A 21,510-nucleotide genomic window follows, 5' to 3' on the forward strand; every position below is an offset into this window, starting at 1 on the left:
TTTTTGTGTTTGTCCTTATTTCTGCACTAATGTTTGATTCTGTGAATTTCTATTTTTTTGTTATCTTAATTATTTTAAAAATTTCTTTATTTTTAGATATATTTCTGCATTTTAGTTTATTTTCAACGGTACATATATATTTCTCAAATCGGTAATTTTGGCACTTATGGCCGCCCATATATATGTTATGGACTGACAAGAAACTGTTGATGAACTGACCTGGATATGGATTAATATCCTTTCTGATGGGTGAACTTAATTTCAACCTCTCCAGGTATATTCAAGGATGGTCATATATAACTACGAATCCTCATTTCTTCATTTTTATGAGTTTTATATGACTAAATTCCCAAAGTGCCAAATGCCAAATATCACAATGAGACTAAGAAAAACTAAAGTTAATTGAGGAAGAAAACTGAAGTTTCCAGATGCAGAGAAAGTGGATGAGCTGGGAAAATGTAAGAGCTGCCAATCTGCTAAAGTAATATAATTTATTTAGTTTAATATGCTTGTCCTACCACTGAGCTATTGGCAATTTGGACCATCTATATGAGCTAATTTTACCCTATCATCAAAGAAAAGAGTGTCTAGTTTTAAACACTAAGAAACCAATAATTGTCTGCTTGTGGACAGAATAAAGCCCATTAAAGCAAATACCTGTAAGTTGAAAGAAATAAATTTACAAAGTTAAATGGACACACATATATGCAGGCAATGCAGCAACCCTTTAGCAAAAGATCTTGGCCTACACACGTTTATTTGCATAAATTATACAAATTATTGCTATTCCAAGGATCTAATATGCCATCAATTTTCCCAGCGTTGGAAAACAAAATTGCTCATGTCTTTTTTTTTAGGTATTCACAGTGACCTTTTTCTTGAAAATGATTACAATATTAGCTTTCCATTTGTTTTTCTATGTTTGGGAGTGGTATCCTGTGACCAAAGTGCAACTTTACCAGCACTATAATGGTAAATTAAAAAAAGTAATATATTTAATCTTCTAAAACGATCTGAAATATTTTTTTTTACTAATAGTGACCTTTCAGAGGAAACTAAAAAATACAGAATTTCACTGGAAAATTCTGATTGGAAAGTTAATTTTAGATTTACTGTCATAAGCTTCTGGGGGTGTGGAGGAACAGAATCAATCCTCGAATAATGAATTTTTCTAACATAGTAAGAGATAAAATCAAATAAAATGGAATATTTTATCAGTAATGATGAAGTATAAATGGTACAGGGAATAAGGAAGAAAGGAAGGAAATGTGGAAAGCAGCGACACAAAAATTTCCAAATGACATCCGTCAATATAAGAAAATTCAGAGTAAGTGTAAGCTACTAAAATGCTATCCAGTTGCCTCCCTGGAAAGCACCTGTTGTAAAAATAAATAATGAAGTAATTACAAAAATATGAAAGGGATATTAGGGAGATCAAATGGAGGAAGTTAAACATTTTTTTACTTGAAATATATACGAATTCTGCAGGAAAGAAGAGATAACACCATTATCATTATTATAACTTGCTAATGATATAGCATGGGTCTCCACCAGAATGAAAAAGTTGATCTAGCTATTCTTCAAAGTCAATCAGCTGAAGTGAAGGGACCAACAAGAAATTCTTGATATTTCAGGAATGTCATGTTTGTAAACAGTATACATATTTGGCACTAAAAATGCAAACTATTAGTGGGGAAAATAATAAATCATACAGGTCTTGTAAATGGGGGATTGGAGAATATGCTATCAGGAATTACAATGCACCTGCCCCCCTTTCATAAAGAGTTTCAACTGTTGTAACTTTGCCATTATGTTAACTACCATGGTAACCTTGATTTTGATTGGCTGCTGAGCCCTGTTGCCATGGTAATTGCCATAATAGTGTAAAGTTAAAACAGTTGTAACTCTTAATGAAACAGGGCCCCTAATGTTTCAAAAGAAGCTGTAGTGCTTGCATTTGCATTGAAAAGAAAATTGTTATGAGTGATCATTATTTATGAACAACACACTGCTCAAGAGTAGTGGATTAGTCAGTATCCCTTGAATAACAGAACTAAAGGATGCAATTCTAATTACGGATTCAGAAAATAAAGAAGATAAAGGGTTGACTTTGACTGAGAGTTCTAAAGAATAATAATGCTTTTGAATATCAAAGTAAATATGACATTGCCACTATGCAGTCTCATGATACAATTGCTATCAATTGATATTGCTAATAGAGTAATTGCTATCAATTCACAATGCATATGAAAATGTTATGATATTGATACAGATATACATATAACCTTCATGTAAGGTAGATATATGACTAAGCCATTCTGTTTAGTCCTTGACTATGCCATTATAATCTAAATATAGTATGAGGCCGATATTTGGATAAATTGTCTGTTTCAGAACTAAAAGGGCACTGAATCAAACTCTTCCTGAACCAAGGACAATTGTATATAGGCCTAGATGCCAAGTTTTTCATTAGAATTGCACAGGTTCTTCGCAAAGCAGGTACCTGAAAGGATTATACACATTAATAATGAAAAGAAATTGGTAATACATTCTCATAATAAATGAGGACCATGAACATACACAGAACACAGGAAATATCAAATTCAGACTTCATCTACTACACTCTAGCCCTAAAAAAATATAATGCCCTCGCTGCAAATGACTGCAAATGACGTCTTTGAAGAGGGAAACAGTTTTGATATCATATAAACATCAAGGAAAATATGATGGAGTAGGCCCTACTTGGCTAGATGGTAGGTTTATGGCTTCCATAAAGTCTCTACATAGAAATGTCTGCATGTCCGTATCAAGAAATGTAAGGAAATGAACAGAGCACACTCAGCGTAATGCAACAGAATGGAACAATCATATCTCATCAAAATAATACAATTTATGCTATAATCTGCTCATAAGCTGATATAACTTATGCTGAATTACTTTGTTTGAGGGGGCCACGAAACACAGGCCATCGCTTTTTAGTGGGCCTCTCCATTTTCACGAAATATGTATATTTCAATGTTATACCTCTTGTGTTATTGATTGTAACAGATATTTTTTTTTATTTCAAGTGTAATGATGATACATATTTTGTTAAATGCATTGACTTGATTCTTGTCACCAAACTATATTTAACAGGGCTATGTGATAACTCATTAAATTTATGTTTTGTAATTTCTTTATTAATAATTAATTACAATTCCATATCAGGTTTGGCTTTTGTGAGTAGTGATTTCAGGCCTGATGGACTGCGACAGTTCCTTCCTTACTATATTTTTTTTAACCTGGGATGCCTATCATCCATCTCCACCTCTAGACAGTCCTATCCTACTACTTTAGCCTCATTTTAAACTGATCGGAAATCCCTGATCACTTTTCAGGTATATCCATTTCAAAATAAGCACTTAATACATGATCAAATGTTGCTCTTGTCGGTTAATCAATTCTTACCTACCTCCTCATCGCAATCTGCTAGAAAGGGACCCAGTTGACCACCACGATACTGCAAATAATTGGCCTTTACACCGGCAAAATGCAATGCAAACCCCGTTATGAATGACGAAAATATGAAAAATGGATATATTTAAGAAAAAGAGGCGATGCAAATTACAGTAGGGAAATAGATCTTTTCTCCAGGGCAAATTTTTATTCCGTTCATTCCAAAAGACACTTGGCATTCAAGCCCGCGGCAATCAGAGGTTAGTTTGCATTACGAGTGATATTTTTCACAATTTGTGGGAAATTCGCTCTGAGCCCTTGTGTGTCGTTTTTTTTTTGTAACTGATGTATGACAAGAACAGGTTAGAAAGATAATTCGGCAAGACATGGTAATAACACTTAAGCCAGCAGCACTCAAAGACCTATTTTATTGCACCTTGAAGACTAGTAAATGTTAAGTTCAGTTTTTATAACACAGGGATCGCTGACAGCCGAGAAAATGGGGAAAATGTGAAAGAAAGTAAAGTACTAGGGTAGATTGTCTGCAACTATCTATTATAATGAATAAGTGGCAAAAATTAGTTACTTAAGCGTTTAATTGAATACTTAAGGGGGGAGGGTAAAGAATAACACTGAAGACAAACTAACAAAAACCTTTCAAAAATTTGATGGGAAAAATCCAGTACTATTACCACTTCTCGAAGCTTTATTTCATTCCAGTATTCAATTATTATTGTCATTTCATTTTTTTTTGACATTTTGATGTGATCTGAAGGTACAGTAATTACTAAGCCTGAGTCGAATCGATTTTAAAATCGGTGTTCGATCGATGTCATCGAACACCGGTGCAGATTTTGCAAAATCGGTTAAAGGTGCATCGAAAGAAAAAAAATACATCGGCCGGCCGATTCGTTTGGATCACACAATCAATCATCAAAATATCAGTAATGTCCAACTTGACTACTACTTACTTGATTTCTATTGCCCCCAAATGAAACCTATTGTGTAATTATGATGCCTATTCACCATTAATTTGAAGTTTATTTTGATCATACTTCGAGTCTTACTCGTATGCTCGTGCTGAGATAATTTATGCACGATGAATTCATGAATGGAAGTCATGGCCATCGATCGTGCATGCGCAGTACTGTTCTTTAATCAAACCAGAAAATGGCCGGAGATTGACGCGATCAACGTAAATAAACCTTGCTTTCATTAACAATATTAATACCATGACCACAGAACATTATTTAATCGTAATATTTAACAATAATTTGCATATGATAATCATAAATATGAATTTAGAGCTTGATGAGAAACGTTTGTATTTCATTTCAATTTTCAATGGCGGACATCTTATGACGATCGACTTGAGTCGAGAGAATGCACTTGTCTAAAAAAATAATTATCACATCAGGATTGATTCTCGAACATTGCCTACATTCAAAAACTCTTTTCAAGATCGTAATATAACCATATAACATTTTACATGACAAAACAGAGAACATTGCGTTTGATATTTTTTTTCCCATCAATTTGAAGCTAGTTTGTGCCCAACTTTGGGCTCTGATTTCATGAATGGAAAATATGTCATACGTCATCGGAGCTCGGAGAAGACGTCCAGAGATGGAATAACAAAAGAAATAATGCCAGTATTAATTCTTCCATATGAACATAACATACTTTGCTGACATCGTCAATATTCTTAGTATGACCATAAAATCTTGTTAAATCGTAATTTATATGAATTTAGGGCTCGATTCGAAACATTTGTATTTATTTCGATCGCATGCTCAATATTATTGTGTCAAAAAAAAATGGATTGTCATCATCAGGATTAATTCTCGAACATCGTCATAACTCATATTCCACAATCTTTCCTCACAATCGTTATATCAGCATTGAATAGCAATTCAAATGACCATCCAGAGAAAATTACGTATTTATTCGCATAAATGTATTTGGAACTCATCTTGGAGCCAACTACACAATCTCAGGCAAGTTATAGCGCTCTCCGTTGGTTGCACTTGTTTGCTGGCGCTGACAAGCACGCCTGTCGTTTCGGGAGAGTGAGTGTACGGGGCTGCGGACGGGGCTGGTGAATGCGAGTCTGGACTGCGAATGCTAGTTGACCGAAAATCATTCGGATCGACTCTGCGTGATTCATGTCTTTATTATTGTTTCACTTTAAACTTATATGTTGTCATCTGCAAATATCATTGTTGAAGATATTTTGGGAATTCTGCATTGGTCCCCGGCCTTTTTTTTTGTGTTTTGTGGTCATGGAAAATACAAACGAACTTTGCTCTGTCATTTGCTTGTGCAACGCTCACCCGGCTAACGCCAGCGCATACCATCAGTGCGTAGTGCATGCATAGCGCATCGACGCGATGGCCGGAGCAAATTTTTTTCCCGCCTTCAATATTCGATGCATCGATGTTCGATCGAATTAAAGCTGTCGAACACCGGTTTTCAAAATAATCGATATGACTCAGGCTTAACAGTATTAATCATTTACAATCTTAAAAAGACCCATAATGCAGACATGTTGCTGAAAAAATATCAACGTATAATCATATATGGAGGGAAATACTGTGATGGTTTTAAAATTAATTTTTGAAAGGCATTTGAAGTGAACATGATCTTCGTTTCTTTGGCATCACAGTGTACTGCCTAACCTTTTTACCTGTGTTTCGTTTTATACGTTTGCATCAGTTTTATTTAAAGATAACCTGAGCACATCTAACCATCAGCAGTTATTGCCACATCTTTTTATTACGAAAAAAAAATCAAATCTGAGGACAAAAAGAATAAATACAGACATTTGATTTATTTTTGGAGATAGACAGGATACCATAAAAGATATGCGATATCTCCAAAGCAACAACATCATTAATTCGAACATCACAAACAGAAACTAATGTATTCTTTTATCAACCAACCTGAGGGGTGGCATGCTTAATCAAGAAGTTTACGGTGACTCTTCCTATTATTTTCTTGATTTAATAACCTATCAAGTATCAACAGACTCCGTGAGAAATGGGTCAATGAAATATTGTCTAGGCAGACCTCCATTTTCAATGAACTGCTGCTAGCTAGGTGATATAAAAATAGATTGATTCTTGTAGTCAAGTACATAAGGTATCTCATCTTCTGTATAGTTTAGGTCTCAAGAAAAGGACATCCTTAATTCTATTATTTGAAAGCACACAGAGATGTTAAATGAAAATATACACTATACAAAAGAGAATATAACTTTGACTGATTATTCAGTGTTTAAACTTGGATGAGATTCATAAATTTATTTGATGCATTATTTGCTCAGCATTTGGGGGGGAGGATTTTATGCTGACAATCACATGCTTGGCCAGGAATTTATAGACTGTACATGTTCTTACTTTTTTTAATGTCGATTCTTTACTTCGAGGTTCACTGATACAACACAAGTAAAATACATTAACCTTCAAGCTCATTTGCATCAGTGAGTTAACCATGTATCAAGAAGCTAAAAATAGAACCAATTTTGTTCCATATTAAACAAGTCCATTTCTCTACTTTATCACAACAGTGAATGTTCTACTCGACTTTTTATGTCTACTATTGACACAAACAATGACATAGAGATAGGCCTAGGTAATATGGCCTGATGCTCATCAAAGCTGGAAAGAACAAAGTGATTAATATTTTTTTAATTAAAGGGGAATCCAACCCAAATAAAAACTTGTTTTTATAAGAAAAAGAAAAGTCAGACAAGTTGATAGGTGAAAGTTTGAACAATATTGGACAAACAACAAGAAATTATGAATTTTTAAAAGTTGTAAATATTGGTAATCACTATAACCATGGAGACTTCAAATTGGCTGCATATGGGATGTCATAGTGATGTAAGGCAAGAACTACTCTTCCATGTACTCCAATACATATTATGACTAAAATGTCATTTTTCCCAAAAGTTTTATTTCAAATTACATTTTTCTTTCATAAGGACATAAAACATTATACTACCTCGATTATATTACGATTACCGCCCCAGGGGAATGGGTACTTAGGAGAAAACCACAAATCCCTGATAATAAAGTACGTGGCCTATGGGAAAGTTGTCCTTGCCCCTTGTCATAATTAACTTACCCAGTTGCCAATTTGAAATCTACGTACCGTAAGTAACGGTGTATTAACCGCACCTTTTTCTCGGCGGGATAGAAGCAAAAGTCGGGGGTGCGGTTTACACGGTGACGGGTCTGAGCCAGCCTGCCGTAACCCCTCCCGTACATGTACGATGTCTGCCAGATCACAACACATCGAGTGGCCGGGCGTAGCCGCCCAGGCAATGTCGTTTAGAGGGGTATGAGCCGAGGGTAATGGGAAGCAATTATTATGATCTTAATCAAATATTGTCCATAACAAACGCACCCACCTTCATGACACTAATTTTGACTTTATTCTTGATTCAAAGTAGTGAAGTTCCCTGGCTAATTCAAAAGAGACGCCAAGCATACTCGGTAATATTTTGACACTGCTGAGCGAGAGTTGAGTGAGCTTAATTGCGTTGTAGTGGTTGTAGTGCGACTTAAGCTGGCGCTATTCAAAGTCCCGTTTCGCGCCAGCTTGTTTTTTTCCTTCCTGTTTGCTTTTCATAAGATACCATGTAAACCACGCATGAGAGAGACAGCACGAAGCCGTAAAAAACAACTGGAAAAAATGTCAATTTCTTTGTTTCTTGAACCTTCCTGTAATCCCGTATCCAAAATTCATGCTAAGACATCAAATTTCTGAAAGTGATTGTGAGATTGTGATGCAAGAAATGTGAATGTTTCTTCCTCCTACGCTGGGAAAGACACAGATCATAATTTGATAAGATGTACTGGCATGACTGGTACTGTATCGTAGTTTGCAATGTAATGGCAGTGCTGTGTGTGTACACTGTGACTGTGAGGTGAGTGAGTGTGTAAGTTGCCAATATTGTCGGGACCGTTCTTTCTTTCTAACATTTGTAGATGAATTGATCAAGAACAGCATATTTCCGCATACCGGTAATCTCTTTGGATACTTTGAAATCTTAAAAACTTAGATTTTGTTTCTTCGTACATGTACCTCAAATATGCATGTAAATGTGAGAATTTTTTTTTTTTTTTTTTTTAGTCCAAAGTTGGGGGTGCGGTTAATACACGGGTGCGGTTAATACACCGTTACTTACGGTACTATTATACCCTTTTTAGACAGGCTAAAATTTCTTTAACCCGGTACTATTGGTGGGGCTTAATGGCAATTTAGCCCCACCTATAGTACGGGGTTAAGCTTAGCCCAATTTCGTTTTACACAGCGTTTTTGCAAAGTGGGCTAACCCCACCTATAGTACGGGATTATTTGGCCCTGCAAAAAAGCAGGGTTATCCCACCAATTGCGGTGCTAAGAGCAATAGTACGGGGTTAAGATCGCATGTGTAAAACGAAAGTGGGCTAAGCTTAACCCCGTACTATAGGTGGGGCTAAATGGCAATTTGTGTAAAAAGTGTACGAGTGAAGTACTTGTACTACGAATGATCGACAAAAACCACTAGTCCGGGGTTAGCGAGTTTCGTGTGTAAAAAGCAAGCATTCCTTATCCGGGGTTAGCAATAACAATTTGGCATGTGTGAAAAAGAAAAAAAATAGTACGGGGTTAAGGATAGTACGGGGTTAGCGATAGTCCGGGGTTAAGAAAACCCTGTGTAAAAAAGGGCATTAGTGATCTCAATTTTAAAGTAGCTATAACTTTCTTATTGCTTGTCCGATTTCTTTCAAACTTTCGCCATTCTGTTAAATTTATTTTTCTCCTTCCCAGCAGAACATGTTTTGGCCAAGGCTGGATTCCCCTTTAAGTATTTGAAAGAAGGAAATATTGAATACATAACATCTCATTCATGACGGACCTCAAACTTTCATTGAATTTCAGACTAACACTAACACCCGTATTCTGAAGTCAAGTTTAACTTAAACTCAGGTTTAAAGTTGTGGTTGAAGTATGGGAAGCCAAAAGTATCAAAAATTTTATTAAGTTGTATGTTTCTTATGTTTACTGTGCTCTTTCCTGATTTATCGATGGTGAAGACAATCATCTATTTATACTTCCTACACAATTGTGAATGATTTGAGAGCCGAATGAGCTGAAGTCTGATATCTCTACTGGTAGTGATTATGTAACAATTGGCAGTCCTTACTTAAACCACAACTTTAAACCTGAGTTTAAGTTAAACCCGACTTCAGAATACGGGCCTACGAGTAAAACCTGGTAAAACCTGGAATAAGAGATGATACATGTATCCACAAGAATATGCCACAGGATAACTACAAATAATCAGGAAAAAATGTCCATCTTTGCCTGGACAGAATGTCTTCTCAGATGGTAAAGTCAGAGCATGAGAATTTGGAATGATTTCCGTTTTGGAATAACTTGGTAATACAGTGAACTACTGCAGGAAGTGTGTGAGGGGATGACGAAAGAGGGTAATGAAATTAGTGCTGCAGCCGAACCGCCGAACCGAACGGAAGTTCGCCGAACTTGGCACTTCCGAACCGGACCGAACCGAACTCAAAGGCCTGGTTCGGAAGTTCGGTAAAAAAAAAAGTATGTTTGTATGCAATGCGTGAATGCGATGACTACATAGATTTAAGTATAAAATTAATAAAATATATATTGGTTAGTGATTGTGCACAAAGAGAATTCCACTCAATATATTTTTAAAATCCACTATGATAGCTCCCATCTTGTCTTTGATTGAACTGTTATCAACTTAAGAATATTTTATTAACATAAATATATTTTTTCTTGATAAAATGAGGGGGCATTTTGAAGCTAAACTCGGTATAAAAGTGTGGTGAAATTACGTATTGCCGTAATCGATCGTGATCGTAATCGGACCTAATCATTTTGTATTTAATAAAGAAAAAGAACCAGACATAAATTCATTCCTCGTAAATGACAAAGTATGACAGTTTCGGTCTCGTGTTTGATTAAATTTTCATCATTTTCAATTTTTTTATAAACATGAATAGGCCTGGGAGTAAACATCAATTGATCAAATGGTTCGATTGGCATGCCGCCAATCACCAATCGATTAGCAAAATTTACACTAATCGAATGTTCGGCAGATCCCGATTATGACGTTGGGATAACTCTAATACCCAAGTAATAAAAATAAAATGACAAGAAAACAATGATGACAGCTGTTTTTTACAGGTTTAAAAATTATGTTACCGAGGTAATGTTTCAAAAATTATCAATGATTGTATCACATTCACAGTTACATACCAACATGATAGCGCTCCGTAAATGTTAATCCCACCCGACCTTGCCCTCATACACAAAATAAGTCATTGTGTTCGTGCACAATAATAAGTAAACACATAACCAGCTCACTTGAGCTGATTGGACCTTCGGATAGCCAATGAAACTTTGGGAAACAAAGAAGCGGAAGGCATGTGGTTCCCTTATCAGGAAAGGTCATGACTTCAGAAATAAATTGACCCCTCCCCCATCTGTGTGTGTGTGTGCGTGTAAGGGAAAGAGAGAGGGAAGGATAGGGGGTGGGAGCCGGAGAATTTCTTTCATGTTTCAGAACAATGCAACCTTTTTTATATCCCCCTCAACCAATGAAAACTACATTCCAACACGCGCCCGCCTTCACCAGTACTTTCTCGACTAGTCTCCAAAAATAGACCCAGTTATACATGTACGTTCAAATGATAAAAAAATCGTTATTTTGAAAGGTATTTCAAATGAAATATTTTTTTTTAATACATGTGTAGCATCGTGGGCAGTGCCACAAGTGGAGGCGGGGACATGGTGTGGGCAAGGGATGAAAATTTTCAAGTGAAATGCTCCACCTGGGCTCAGTCTCAAAGAATATACTTCATGAATGAGTTGTTTACGTCTTTGGACTCGGCGGGGCTGATTCATTTATATGAAGGGGTGTGGCACTTGGAGGGATGAATGCATAATACCAGGGTACCAGTATTAATTTAGGAAAGATTTTCATTGGAACAATAAACTGAAAGATTTAATCTCATTTCATGAAGTTTCTTTTGATATAAAAAAATCATCGAGAAGGGGAAAAGGGCCTCATTTATGCTAAACATGTGACTTTGATGGAGATTTCTTCATGGGGGGGGGGGTCACCATAAAGTAGGACAACTATTGTGACTTAAAAGACGTGATTCCCGACGAACAATCGAATCATTCAATTATTTTTCCAGGAAATAATCGAATGGTAATAATGACAATCGTCCCAGGCCTAAACATGAATATATTTTTTCCTTATAAAATGTGGGGACATTTTAAGCTTAACTCGGTTAAAAAGTGTAGTTGAATTACGTATTGCTGTAATCGGATGTACATTTAATTGAAAAGACATAAATTAATTCCTTGTGACTGACAAAGTAATGGTAAAGTATATATATTCCACCTTCTGAAATTTCCATATTAATATAAACGATAAATAAATAAGAGATGAAGGAATGAGGGTGAAAAAAACAAAAAAGATAAAAATTCAAACCAAATCAACGCATGTTCCCTGATCGATGTTCCGGAAATGGTTGGTAAGGAAAGTTGAAACTGGAAGTCCAAACAACCTGCTCTCGGTCGCTATTATACAGGTAAAATTCGTATTCCAAACTTGAAACGTTTTTCCATTGTCAATATTTTCTTAAAAGTGGTTTAATCTGGCCAATTACTGAGAATGAAATGATAAATTATCAGTTCCGTCTTAGTTCTGACGATCAACGCCGAGTGATTTCACAACACTAAAATACGTAGTACAGTCCCATGTACTCATTTTCGTGTTAGAAATATGTTTGAAGTCACGTAGCGTCGATCTTTCTGGACCAAGAATGGACTGATATTTTATCTTTTTAAAGTAATTCATTGACCAGATTTTACCACTTTTCAGAAAATAGGAACTTTCTAAAACACTCATATTCTTTGGAATGTGAATTTTACCGGTATAATAACAGTTGAGTGGAGGTTGTTTGTCTACTATTTCGACATTCCCGATCAACACTTTCCAGTTTGAGAAGCTGCGTTGGCAATAACATCGTAATCGATCATGATCAGAGCTACATGAAATAATCGTGAAAAAAATATTCTGATCTTTGTAATTCTGTTTGTCCTGATTCTCTCGTTATCATTATTTTTTTCTTTTGATTTTTTTATTTTCATTTTAAAAATGAAAGTAGAAATGACTTATTTTTTTGTTAATTAAAACAAAAGAAAGTTCAACAATTATCTTAACTATTCTTTTTAGAAACAAAATTTATTATTAATACATGACGGATCATGCAAGAGATTACTTGTTAGTAGGCCGGCGATCTTTATTTTTTAGATGTTAAATTTAATTTGGCATTTATTGCCGAACCCCGAACCGAACCAAAGTTCGGAAAAAAATTGCCGAACCTTGCCGAACCGAACCGAACCCGAACATGCCGCCTGACTTGCAGCACTAAATGAAATGGTTTGGAAAGGTAATTTCAGTTCTCACAGAATATTGATAATAATAATATCAATAATAAACATTGATTTATTCCTTAAAGTCAGCACAATAATACACATTAATTAATTCCATAAAGTCAACATCTGACAGGTTTAAAATCATGTCTTAGTATCACAAGACCCCTTTCTTTCTTCATCTATTTTGTTTAATTATGAAGTTTTGTAAAAAGTCAACATTTTCAAAGTCAAAGATATTTCACCTGTCCCTGCAGATGTGAATGTGGTACTTAGGTTTATCATCATCGCAACTCATCTGCACTGTTAATAAAAATAATATCTGCAGACCTGAGTGCCAACCTCTGAGAATGAAAAATTGTATTCTGCGATAAAAAACTGTATTTTCCCCCAAAAAAGTGTATTTCATAATAAAATACAGGGTGGACTCGCTCATCGCGGCGCTCAAGCTGCATGCAAGCTAAAATGCGCACTGCTCTTGAAAAAAAAAAAAAACAATTGAAACATGGGCAGATGAAAAAAACAAAACAATTGAAACATGTGTATATCTCACCCTGGTTTTAACAAAATGAATAAAAAAAAAAACAAGTTACCTGAAATTACATTGATCTAATAACCATATTTAAGTAAAACAAAATTTTTACAAAAAAACATATTTTTTCAAGAAAAAATGTACTGCCATATTTTGGTTGTAAAAACGTACTAAATACGCCCAAAACTTACTGGTTGGCAGGTCTGTATCTGGCATTCATGAGGCACAGATTTGACTATCTAGTTGCCTATTTTGATGGCTCACTATACATTATCCATGCTTTAGCTCCAACTACTATCTATAGGTACTTGGTGCATGCAAGGAAGTAATCCTGCCGGGTACCCATTTACCTCACCTGGGTTGTGTGCAGCACAATGTAGATCAATTTCTTGCTGAAGGAAATTACGCCATGGCTGGGATAATTTTTCAAGTCAAATTTCTCCAAAATATTTTTTAGTTAAGGGCATGGATGGTCTGGCACAAACTTCGCAAATGGATTTCTCACAAATTTTCTCAAAATTACATTTTGCATATTTCAGTTTACTACATACAACTGACTGGACATACGTGTATACCAATGATTGAACAGAAATAAAAACTAATGAAGGTAGTTCTACTCTATTAATCTTAGGAGATCAATCAAAGACAATAGTCAGGATAGCTGAACTAATAACATTGCTCTGAAGAGGGGATAATAAAAGTGCCAAAATTTGACAGACGAGAGTGTAAGATTGCGGGTATACAGGGTTTGAACAGTCTCTTATCTTCTCGTTAAAAGCACCATCCAAGCACGATTGGATAACAAGAGCTTCATTGCATTCATACTGGCTATCTGATGCCACAGAAACACAAACGAAACTAACTCAGAACCAAGTAATGATGCCATTTAAAACATTTATAGTTAAAATAGGTTTGGGCCCAGTCTTACAAAGAATTAGGATTGATGACATCAACCATAACTATGGAAAGCCAGCCAAAGTCAATATAAAAAATGCATGTAAATTAAGAGGCTTTTATAGGAGGAAATTATAATTTGTTAATTTTTTTTTTTCGGCATTACTCCTATTTGTTTAAGATCAGTATGCTCGATCTGTAATGAAAATCATAAGATCATAAGTCAGAAAAAATTGGAACCAGTGGGATTCGAACCTGCCGTCTACTAAAATTGTTAAAAAATTATAATTTCCTCCTATAAAAGCCTCTTAATTTACTATCTATTGTCTACAGCGGATGGCATTTGAATATTAATGAGTCAGAAAGAAGAGGATCGAGGGTATTTGGATTCCAGTTCATCGTGGCTTAGCCGTGAACCAGAATAGCCTGGTGGTTGAGTCGCTGCCCGGAAAGCAGTAGATGGCAGGTTCGAATCCCACTGGTTCCAATTTTTTCTGACTTATGATCTTATGATTTTCATTACAGATCGAGCATACTGATCTTAAACAAATAGGAGTAATGCCCAAAAAAAAATGCATGCTTGTTCAAACTGTTTTCCAAATATGATGTATATTCATGCATTCACCATTGTCTTGACAATTCAGTATGCCCCTCTTTGTATGAAAAAGGACAAAGTGCAAATTTCCTACAGAAAAATTATGCCTTTGATGGATTTCCATATAGTAGAGCTTGATAAGATCAATCATAAATCTTTGTAAGACAGGGCCCACATCAACCAAACTGACTCCAAACCAACTGATGATGTGCCATGCGAAGTATAGAGTATCGAAGTGTGACGTCACCAGTTTTCACTTCTGCATATCAGCGTTTTGATACCATATTTTGGTAGAACATGATGAAAAAACCCCCACAACCCAAATTTGGTGAGAATCGGTCCATGGGGGCCTTAGGTATGACCTCATGAATACATAATTAGCCCCTTTGAAGTCAATGTATTATTGGCCTGGTTCCTTACATTCAGAACCAGGCCAATGATACATGTACATTTTTGTATTTGGTGATTCCCACCAAATTTTGATCGTGGGCTTTTTTTTCATGCTCTACCAAAATTTGGTATAAAAAACGCTGCAATGCTAAAAAGTTTTTTGTGACGTCATCATTTTGGTACTCTATAACAGCTTTGATCCTGTGTGGAATTGGTTTTGTTGGTGTTAATGTAGCTTAATTGGCAAGTTCATACAAGGGGTATTTCAGCAGTGTGATTACAAATTACGGGAACTCTCTTAACCGAGCGGGAAGTTAGGAGCGAAAACCATTGCCTCGCCTGCTGATCAGACCATACTGCACATGTAACTTTGAGAACTTACCCGGGAAGGGTCTGCTTCGGGTCAGTGTGACTGCGTAAATGATTATCAGTTACTTTAAGGCCTGAACAATTTCTTGTAATTTAATGGGTACTCTCATGATCAAGGCCATGTGAATGTACCTGTAGACATCTTTATTAGAATCATGAATGAGATCTCTTTTTCTTGCATTTAAGCAAATCTAAATGACTATGTTACAATGGTTCTGAAAAATTGCCTTTCGATACATCCCTTTTCACCGTTTCATGTTTAATTTTTTTTTTAATTCATCGTTTATGATTTTTTTTGGGGGTGGGGAGGGGGAGAACTATTGAACACAAATTTGATTTGAACCCAACATCTTTGAAAAATGTGTTTCTCAAGTAAAGTTTTGATTGAATACAGCCCTATTCAATTAATATGAGATGGATGCAGCAAAGACAACAAAAAAGTTTAAATGTAATTTATTGGTCTCAAAGGCTCGGTTATATTGAGTTTCCAGTATGAAAAACAATCAATTCTCATTAAAAGAATAATTTCCTTCCTCTAGAGTTTAATCTCTTCCTGCTCTAAATTAATTAAGCTAGAAACAAGATTAATGAATGATTCACTCCAAAAAAAAAATAAAAGAACATCTCTTTCAGTAATCAGAATTCTTTCTATAATACCTCTTAGAAAGGAAAGAAAATTTCCACTAATAGCTCTCAGAATAAGGGAAAAAGAATTTCCAACAGCCTGTAGTATTTACAGGAAAGATTTTAAAGTTTGAACAAGAAAGCTCATAGACACAGACAATATTCTTCAAAACATGTGCTGAAAGAGAAATAAATGTGGGATGTTATCATCTTCAAATTTAGATACAATATCAGAGGAAGATGCTATAATTAGATAGCTGTAATGAGTTAATCAACCCTAACGAAGGAATTAGTAAAGATCTACATGTAGAAGATAATGATTGAGTTATGAAACAGGTCCTTCGGGTTAAAATTCCATAACCTCCATTAGTCTCTTATGAATGCTTTCAGACCATAAATTTTTGGATCAAAATTGAAGTTCAAACCAATTTTTGCCAAGTTACGTTTGTTTCCCTGTAAAAACAAATTTTAAATACTTGCACCTGAAACTTAAGGCTAATGTTCTCGTAATCTGGATCATATTTTTCTGAAATTGTCACTTTCCAATATGATATCCTGTTATTCCTTGCTGTCTTTCTGAGGAGGGCAATAGACACCAGTCCATTAATTATATTAGGGAAAGTCCCTTTTTGGGCAAAAAAAGAAAGTAGAAAGTGATGACAATTGACCACAAAGCTTGCAATGTTTTGCAGAACATTTGAAAAGCACATAAATATGAAGGCTATTTTATGAGCATGTGGATATGAAATATTTTGTACTAAATTTTATCAAATTCAATTTTCTCAGGCACTGGGGGACAAGGGTTTGTTTATTAGAAGGCAATGTAAAATGCACAGATTGTAACAATTTACCCTTCCATAATGTAAAATGGACATATTTAATTAACTGCTCAAGTTCCACCATCTTTTTACTTAATTGTGAAGTCAGCTGATAAAATATTGGATTCAATAGAGTTTGTTTCTCTGGGCTTGCCAAACATTGCAGTGTTGTTGTCTACATTCAACACTCAGCATGAAGGAGTGCATTTTGCGGTGGGGTGCACTAACTTTTGGGAACTGTCTGTATATTCTTAAAATCTAGAAAGCCCAGTTAAAACAATCCATACTGTTCCCCAAAGTCTGTACAAGTAGTCTACAAGAATGTAGACTACTGCATTAGCAGTACTATTTTATATAGTTGACTCATTATCTAATCAAGTAAACTAGGAACATGAGTGTATGATGTCAATGACTTACATTAGAGGAAACAATGTAATATGTTGCTTCTTCATCTCCCCCCCCTTGCACAATGTCACAGTATTATGAGTCAGTGTGACACTGATAAAATGCAGGCAGGCAATGTACTCTCTCATTAAATCTTGAGGGTGAAATTATAACAAAAGTTTTATTCACATTTAAAAATTATATTTTTTCCACGTTATATAATGTTGGTAACTTTTTATCTGATAATATAACTTCAATAAAATCTTGTTTTCAGTTGGTATTTTGAAATGGTCACAGAGAATACATTATGATTGGTATCAAATTTAATGAATGTAACTCTGGTAATTTACAGAGTATTCGATAGGTTATTAGATTTATATGAACAATATCTGCTGTGCCTCTAGTAGGCTTTCAAAAAATTTAAAAGCATTTTCATTCTATTCTTGTTGCTGTTGTTGCTCATACGTTAACCTCACTGAATCTTCTAAGTTTATTAAAACGATATCAGAGAGGATTTCTAATTACGTATTCTGATGGTTTAGAGCAAATGACATTACATCTTGGAACCTGTCTGGAATAACACGCACTATTCAACAACACAACAGCTTTTAGTCCTCTCCAAAGGACATGGTAATGAGAATTTAAAAGCCGCTCACATGAGATATAGTTGATATTTTTTATATCCGAGTTGTTGTTTATCAGTCTAGTGCTCTACCAACTGAGCCATCTTGTGTCTTAAAATTAAGCACTTAAGCTATTTACATAATAACTGATTAGAAAAAAAGCAAGCAAGGAAGCTGCTATGAAACCACTAAGTACTAGAGACAAGATACTTAAGTGATGAGTACTCATAACTAATCAGCATGGAAATGATTGTTTTTCCAGTGGGTAGTAACACAGCGAGTGACGTCAGCAACTAAGAAAAGAGGATTTCCCTATCCTAGCCTCCAATTAGGAGGAAATCAAGAAAATTATATATTTTTGATGGTCCAACAACACTTCAGCTTGCAGAAAACAAAAGTCAACAGCCACGGGTATGACTGGGGCAGATAGAACGTCATAGTGACGTCTGCTGACTCTGTTCCAATTGTTTCCAGCCCTTTCTGGTTTCTTTGAAGAATGTGTGTCATGCGTCTTATCTGTCTGCACTGTTCGTATTACTTGAACTGAATATCTCTTCTCTTTGTTTTTATCGTTTCAGAAGACATCTTACGCAGGATGGGACAAGTCTGATCACAGTGAATACCACTTTGGATACATTTGCTTCTTTAGTCTGGCATGACTTAAAATGTTCCAGTTGCTTTCAAAGATGTTGCCTACAACCTTTGTGAAAAGTAAACCAACTTCTGTATAGGCTGCCAGTTACTGAGAATACAGGTTACAACACCTTATCAAGGATCCAGTGAATGGAAACAACTATCAAGGAAATAATGTTCACACATGGAATTTTTAGTTCTAAACAGATGATCTGTGATATTGTTTAGCAAGATACTTGAAAACAAGATGGATAATGCAACAAATTCCCCCACCATCAGATCGCCTCATGGGTTAACATCAAATGACACATCTTCAGTCATAACAGTGGATAGCATAGCGAACACAACGAATCAGGTCTTCAGTGATTGGGTAGTGAACTTCGCTGATGCACTGAAGGGCAATACTACCCTGACATTCCCCAATGACAATCAAGTGGAAGAAGCCAATACTTACTGGATTTCAAACGCATTCAACCCTTCCACTCCTGGGCTTTCAACAGATGGAACACTGGTGAACAATTCAAGTACACCGGGTGTGGACAATGAAATGCCACACTGGGCAACGATACTGGCCCTTCTTATGATGATAGTGACGTGTCTCTTGATTATCGTTGGTAACGTGATAGTGCTGATTGTATTCCACTACACGCCATCACTGAACAATGCATCAGGAATCTTCATCAAGTCGCTGGCTTGCGCAGACCTGGGAGTGGGAATATGCTGCTCGTTTTCCATCCACTCGTGGTTCCTTCAGGAGTGGCCTTACGGAGATGCAAGTTGTGCAATAACTGGCTACACTCTGGCAGTAGCTGTAGGGGTTTCTATCATAGGACTGGCCTGCCTTAGCATTGACCGCTACATAGCAATCACCAGACCATTGAAATACTTCACCATCCTGACCAAGACAAGGGCGAGGATCATAGTGATAGCAGTATGGTTGATCAGTGCTGGGATATTCCTTCCATCCATGTTTGGATGGGGTACCTTCCATTACAATGACCATAGCTACGAGTGCTCCCTTCACTGGGAGGAGAATGTTGCCTTCTCATTCTTCATCATCGCTGTTCTAGTCGTGCCTGCTTTGGTCATCTCAACCTTCTGCTACGTTCACATCCTCAAGGTCAGCTTCGTACAAACCCAGCAAATTGAACGCACCGGAATGATGTTCAAATCGCCCAACCAACGGGAAAGTACTAGATCCAGCTATGAACGTCTCCTAGCAAAGATATTCCTTGTGATCATCAGTGCTTTCTATGTCACTTGGCTACCCTTCGTGGTGACCAAGACTCTCAGGGGTCTTGTAGACATTCACATTCCACCAGCAGCCATGTTCTTTTTCTCCTGGCTAGGCATCGTGAACAGTTTCCTTAACTGCATCGTCTACAGCATCGGTCATCAATCATTCCGAGATGGATTTGTAGTCATGATACGAAAAAGCCGTAGGAGAGCCTCAACTTACTCCTCTTGCTTCTTTACCTCAAACAGTCGCAAAAAGCATCACAAAAAGTTGAAGAAGAAAAATGGACATCTTTATTCCAATGGAAAGGAACGATTCATTGATGTGCGTCCAATACCAATTCCCATTAAAGAAAGCTCCTTATAAGAATCACTGCTACTCAAGATGGGTTTCTGTATTATCTGCTATGAAATATACATACTTCAAAATTCACATACGTACTCATATCAAATGGTACTCAATGTCTGCAAACATAATACCATGCATTCAATTCAGCCCATTGCTGGTATATATATATTTGTTGTGTATATTCTGTACTACGCATTAAAGTAATCTTGGGTATCTGACAGTTAAGATGTTACGCATGTATAATGAAAAATAAAGTATGTATTTTGATGTACATGTAAAAATTATAAAAAATGGTTTTAAGATTTAACAAATATCTATAACTATCTTGAGATTGTGTGTTAAAATTTCAATATACCTCATTTTTCATAGAAAGGGAATACATATGAAGGAGAATATTTCTTCTCCCATCACCTAATATTCTATTTTTTCAACCTTTTTCGATCGGTATTCCTGCTTTAGTGAAGAATTGACGACCCACAAGCTTTGCTTTCTGATTTTCCAGTAAAAATACAAAGATTTCATAAGGTCAAAATAAATTTGGTCCACAATCGGCAAGAACTGTTCATTTTTTTATATAACTTATTGTATGTAAACAAAATTCTAATGTACATGGATCAAAATGAATGATGAAAGCAAACTTTAAACTAAAAGATGCCAATTCGCACTTTTAAACAGTGATTTTTTTGTTTTCACTGCATTGCCAATTTAGATCATTTACTGATTACATAATTGGTATGAAAGGCGTAGGAACACCACCAAACACTCCACTGGAAATACTAACATCAAATTTGTCAGTACATCTTGTCTTTCTAAATCATATTCCATTCGTGATTTATAGAATTTAAGATAAATGAAAATTGAAAAAGTGTCCAATAAAGGAGTGCTGTAACTCTAAGGCATGAATTCACAAAGGTGGTTTTGAAAACCATGGGTTGAACCCATGGTTTATGCAGATTTCCTGTATAAATTACACTTATCCATATGTTTAAAAAAATGTACAATGCTGATTTTTTTTGCAAGCTTTTGTCACAGTGCGCCAAACTGACACCTGTTGCCCTGGTTTGAGTATTCTATTTCATTCATGAGTTCATTGTTTTTAATGAGTCTGCTCTTTAAAACTGTGGAAACGTGAATAAAATAACGCACATTTT

General features: G+C 35.8%; 1 protein-coding gene across 1 annotated transcript; it reads left to right on the forward strand.

Annotated features, from left to right (window-relative positions):
• The first annotated feature begins 17,371 nt into the window (after nt 1-17,371).
• LOC121429131 (probable G-protein coupled receptor 21) lies at nt 17,372-21,331 on the forward strand. Its single transcript, XM_041626050.1, has one exon. It carries the CDS (start codon nt 19,022-19,024, stop codon nt 20,375-20,377), a length of 1,356 nt encoding a protein of 451 aa, XP_041481984.1. The 5' UTR covers nt 17,372-19,021; the 3' UTR covers nt 20,378-21,331.
• Nucleotides 21,332-21,510: the final 179 nt, after the last annotated feature.

This window comes from Lytechinus variegatus, chromosome 15 (assembly GCF_018143015.1).
Source record: "Lytechinus variegatus isolate NC3 chromosome 15, Lvar_3.0, whole genome shotgun sequence".
Classification (NCBI taxonomy): Eukaryota; Metazoa; Echinodermata; class Echinoidea; order Temnopleuroida; family Toxopneustidae; genus Lytechinus; species Lytechinus variegatus.

Bases quoted from the DNA above. Each gene is read 5' to 3' on its own strand.
- LOC121429131 (XM_041626050.1), top strand. From the start codon at position 19,022: ATGGATAATGCAACAAATTCCCCCACCATCAGATCGCCTCATGGGTTA.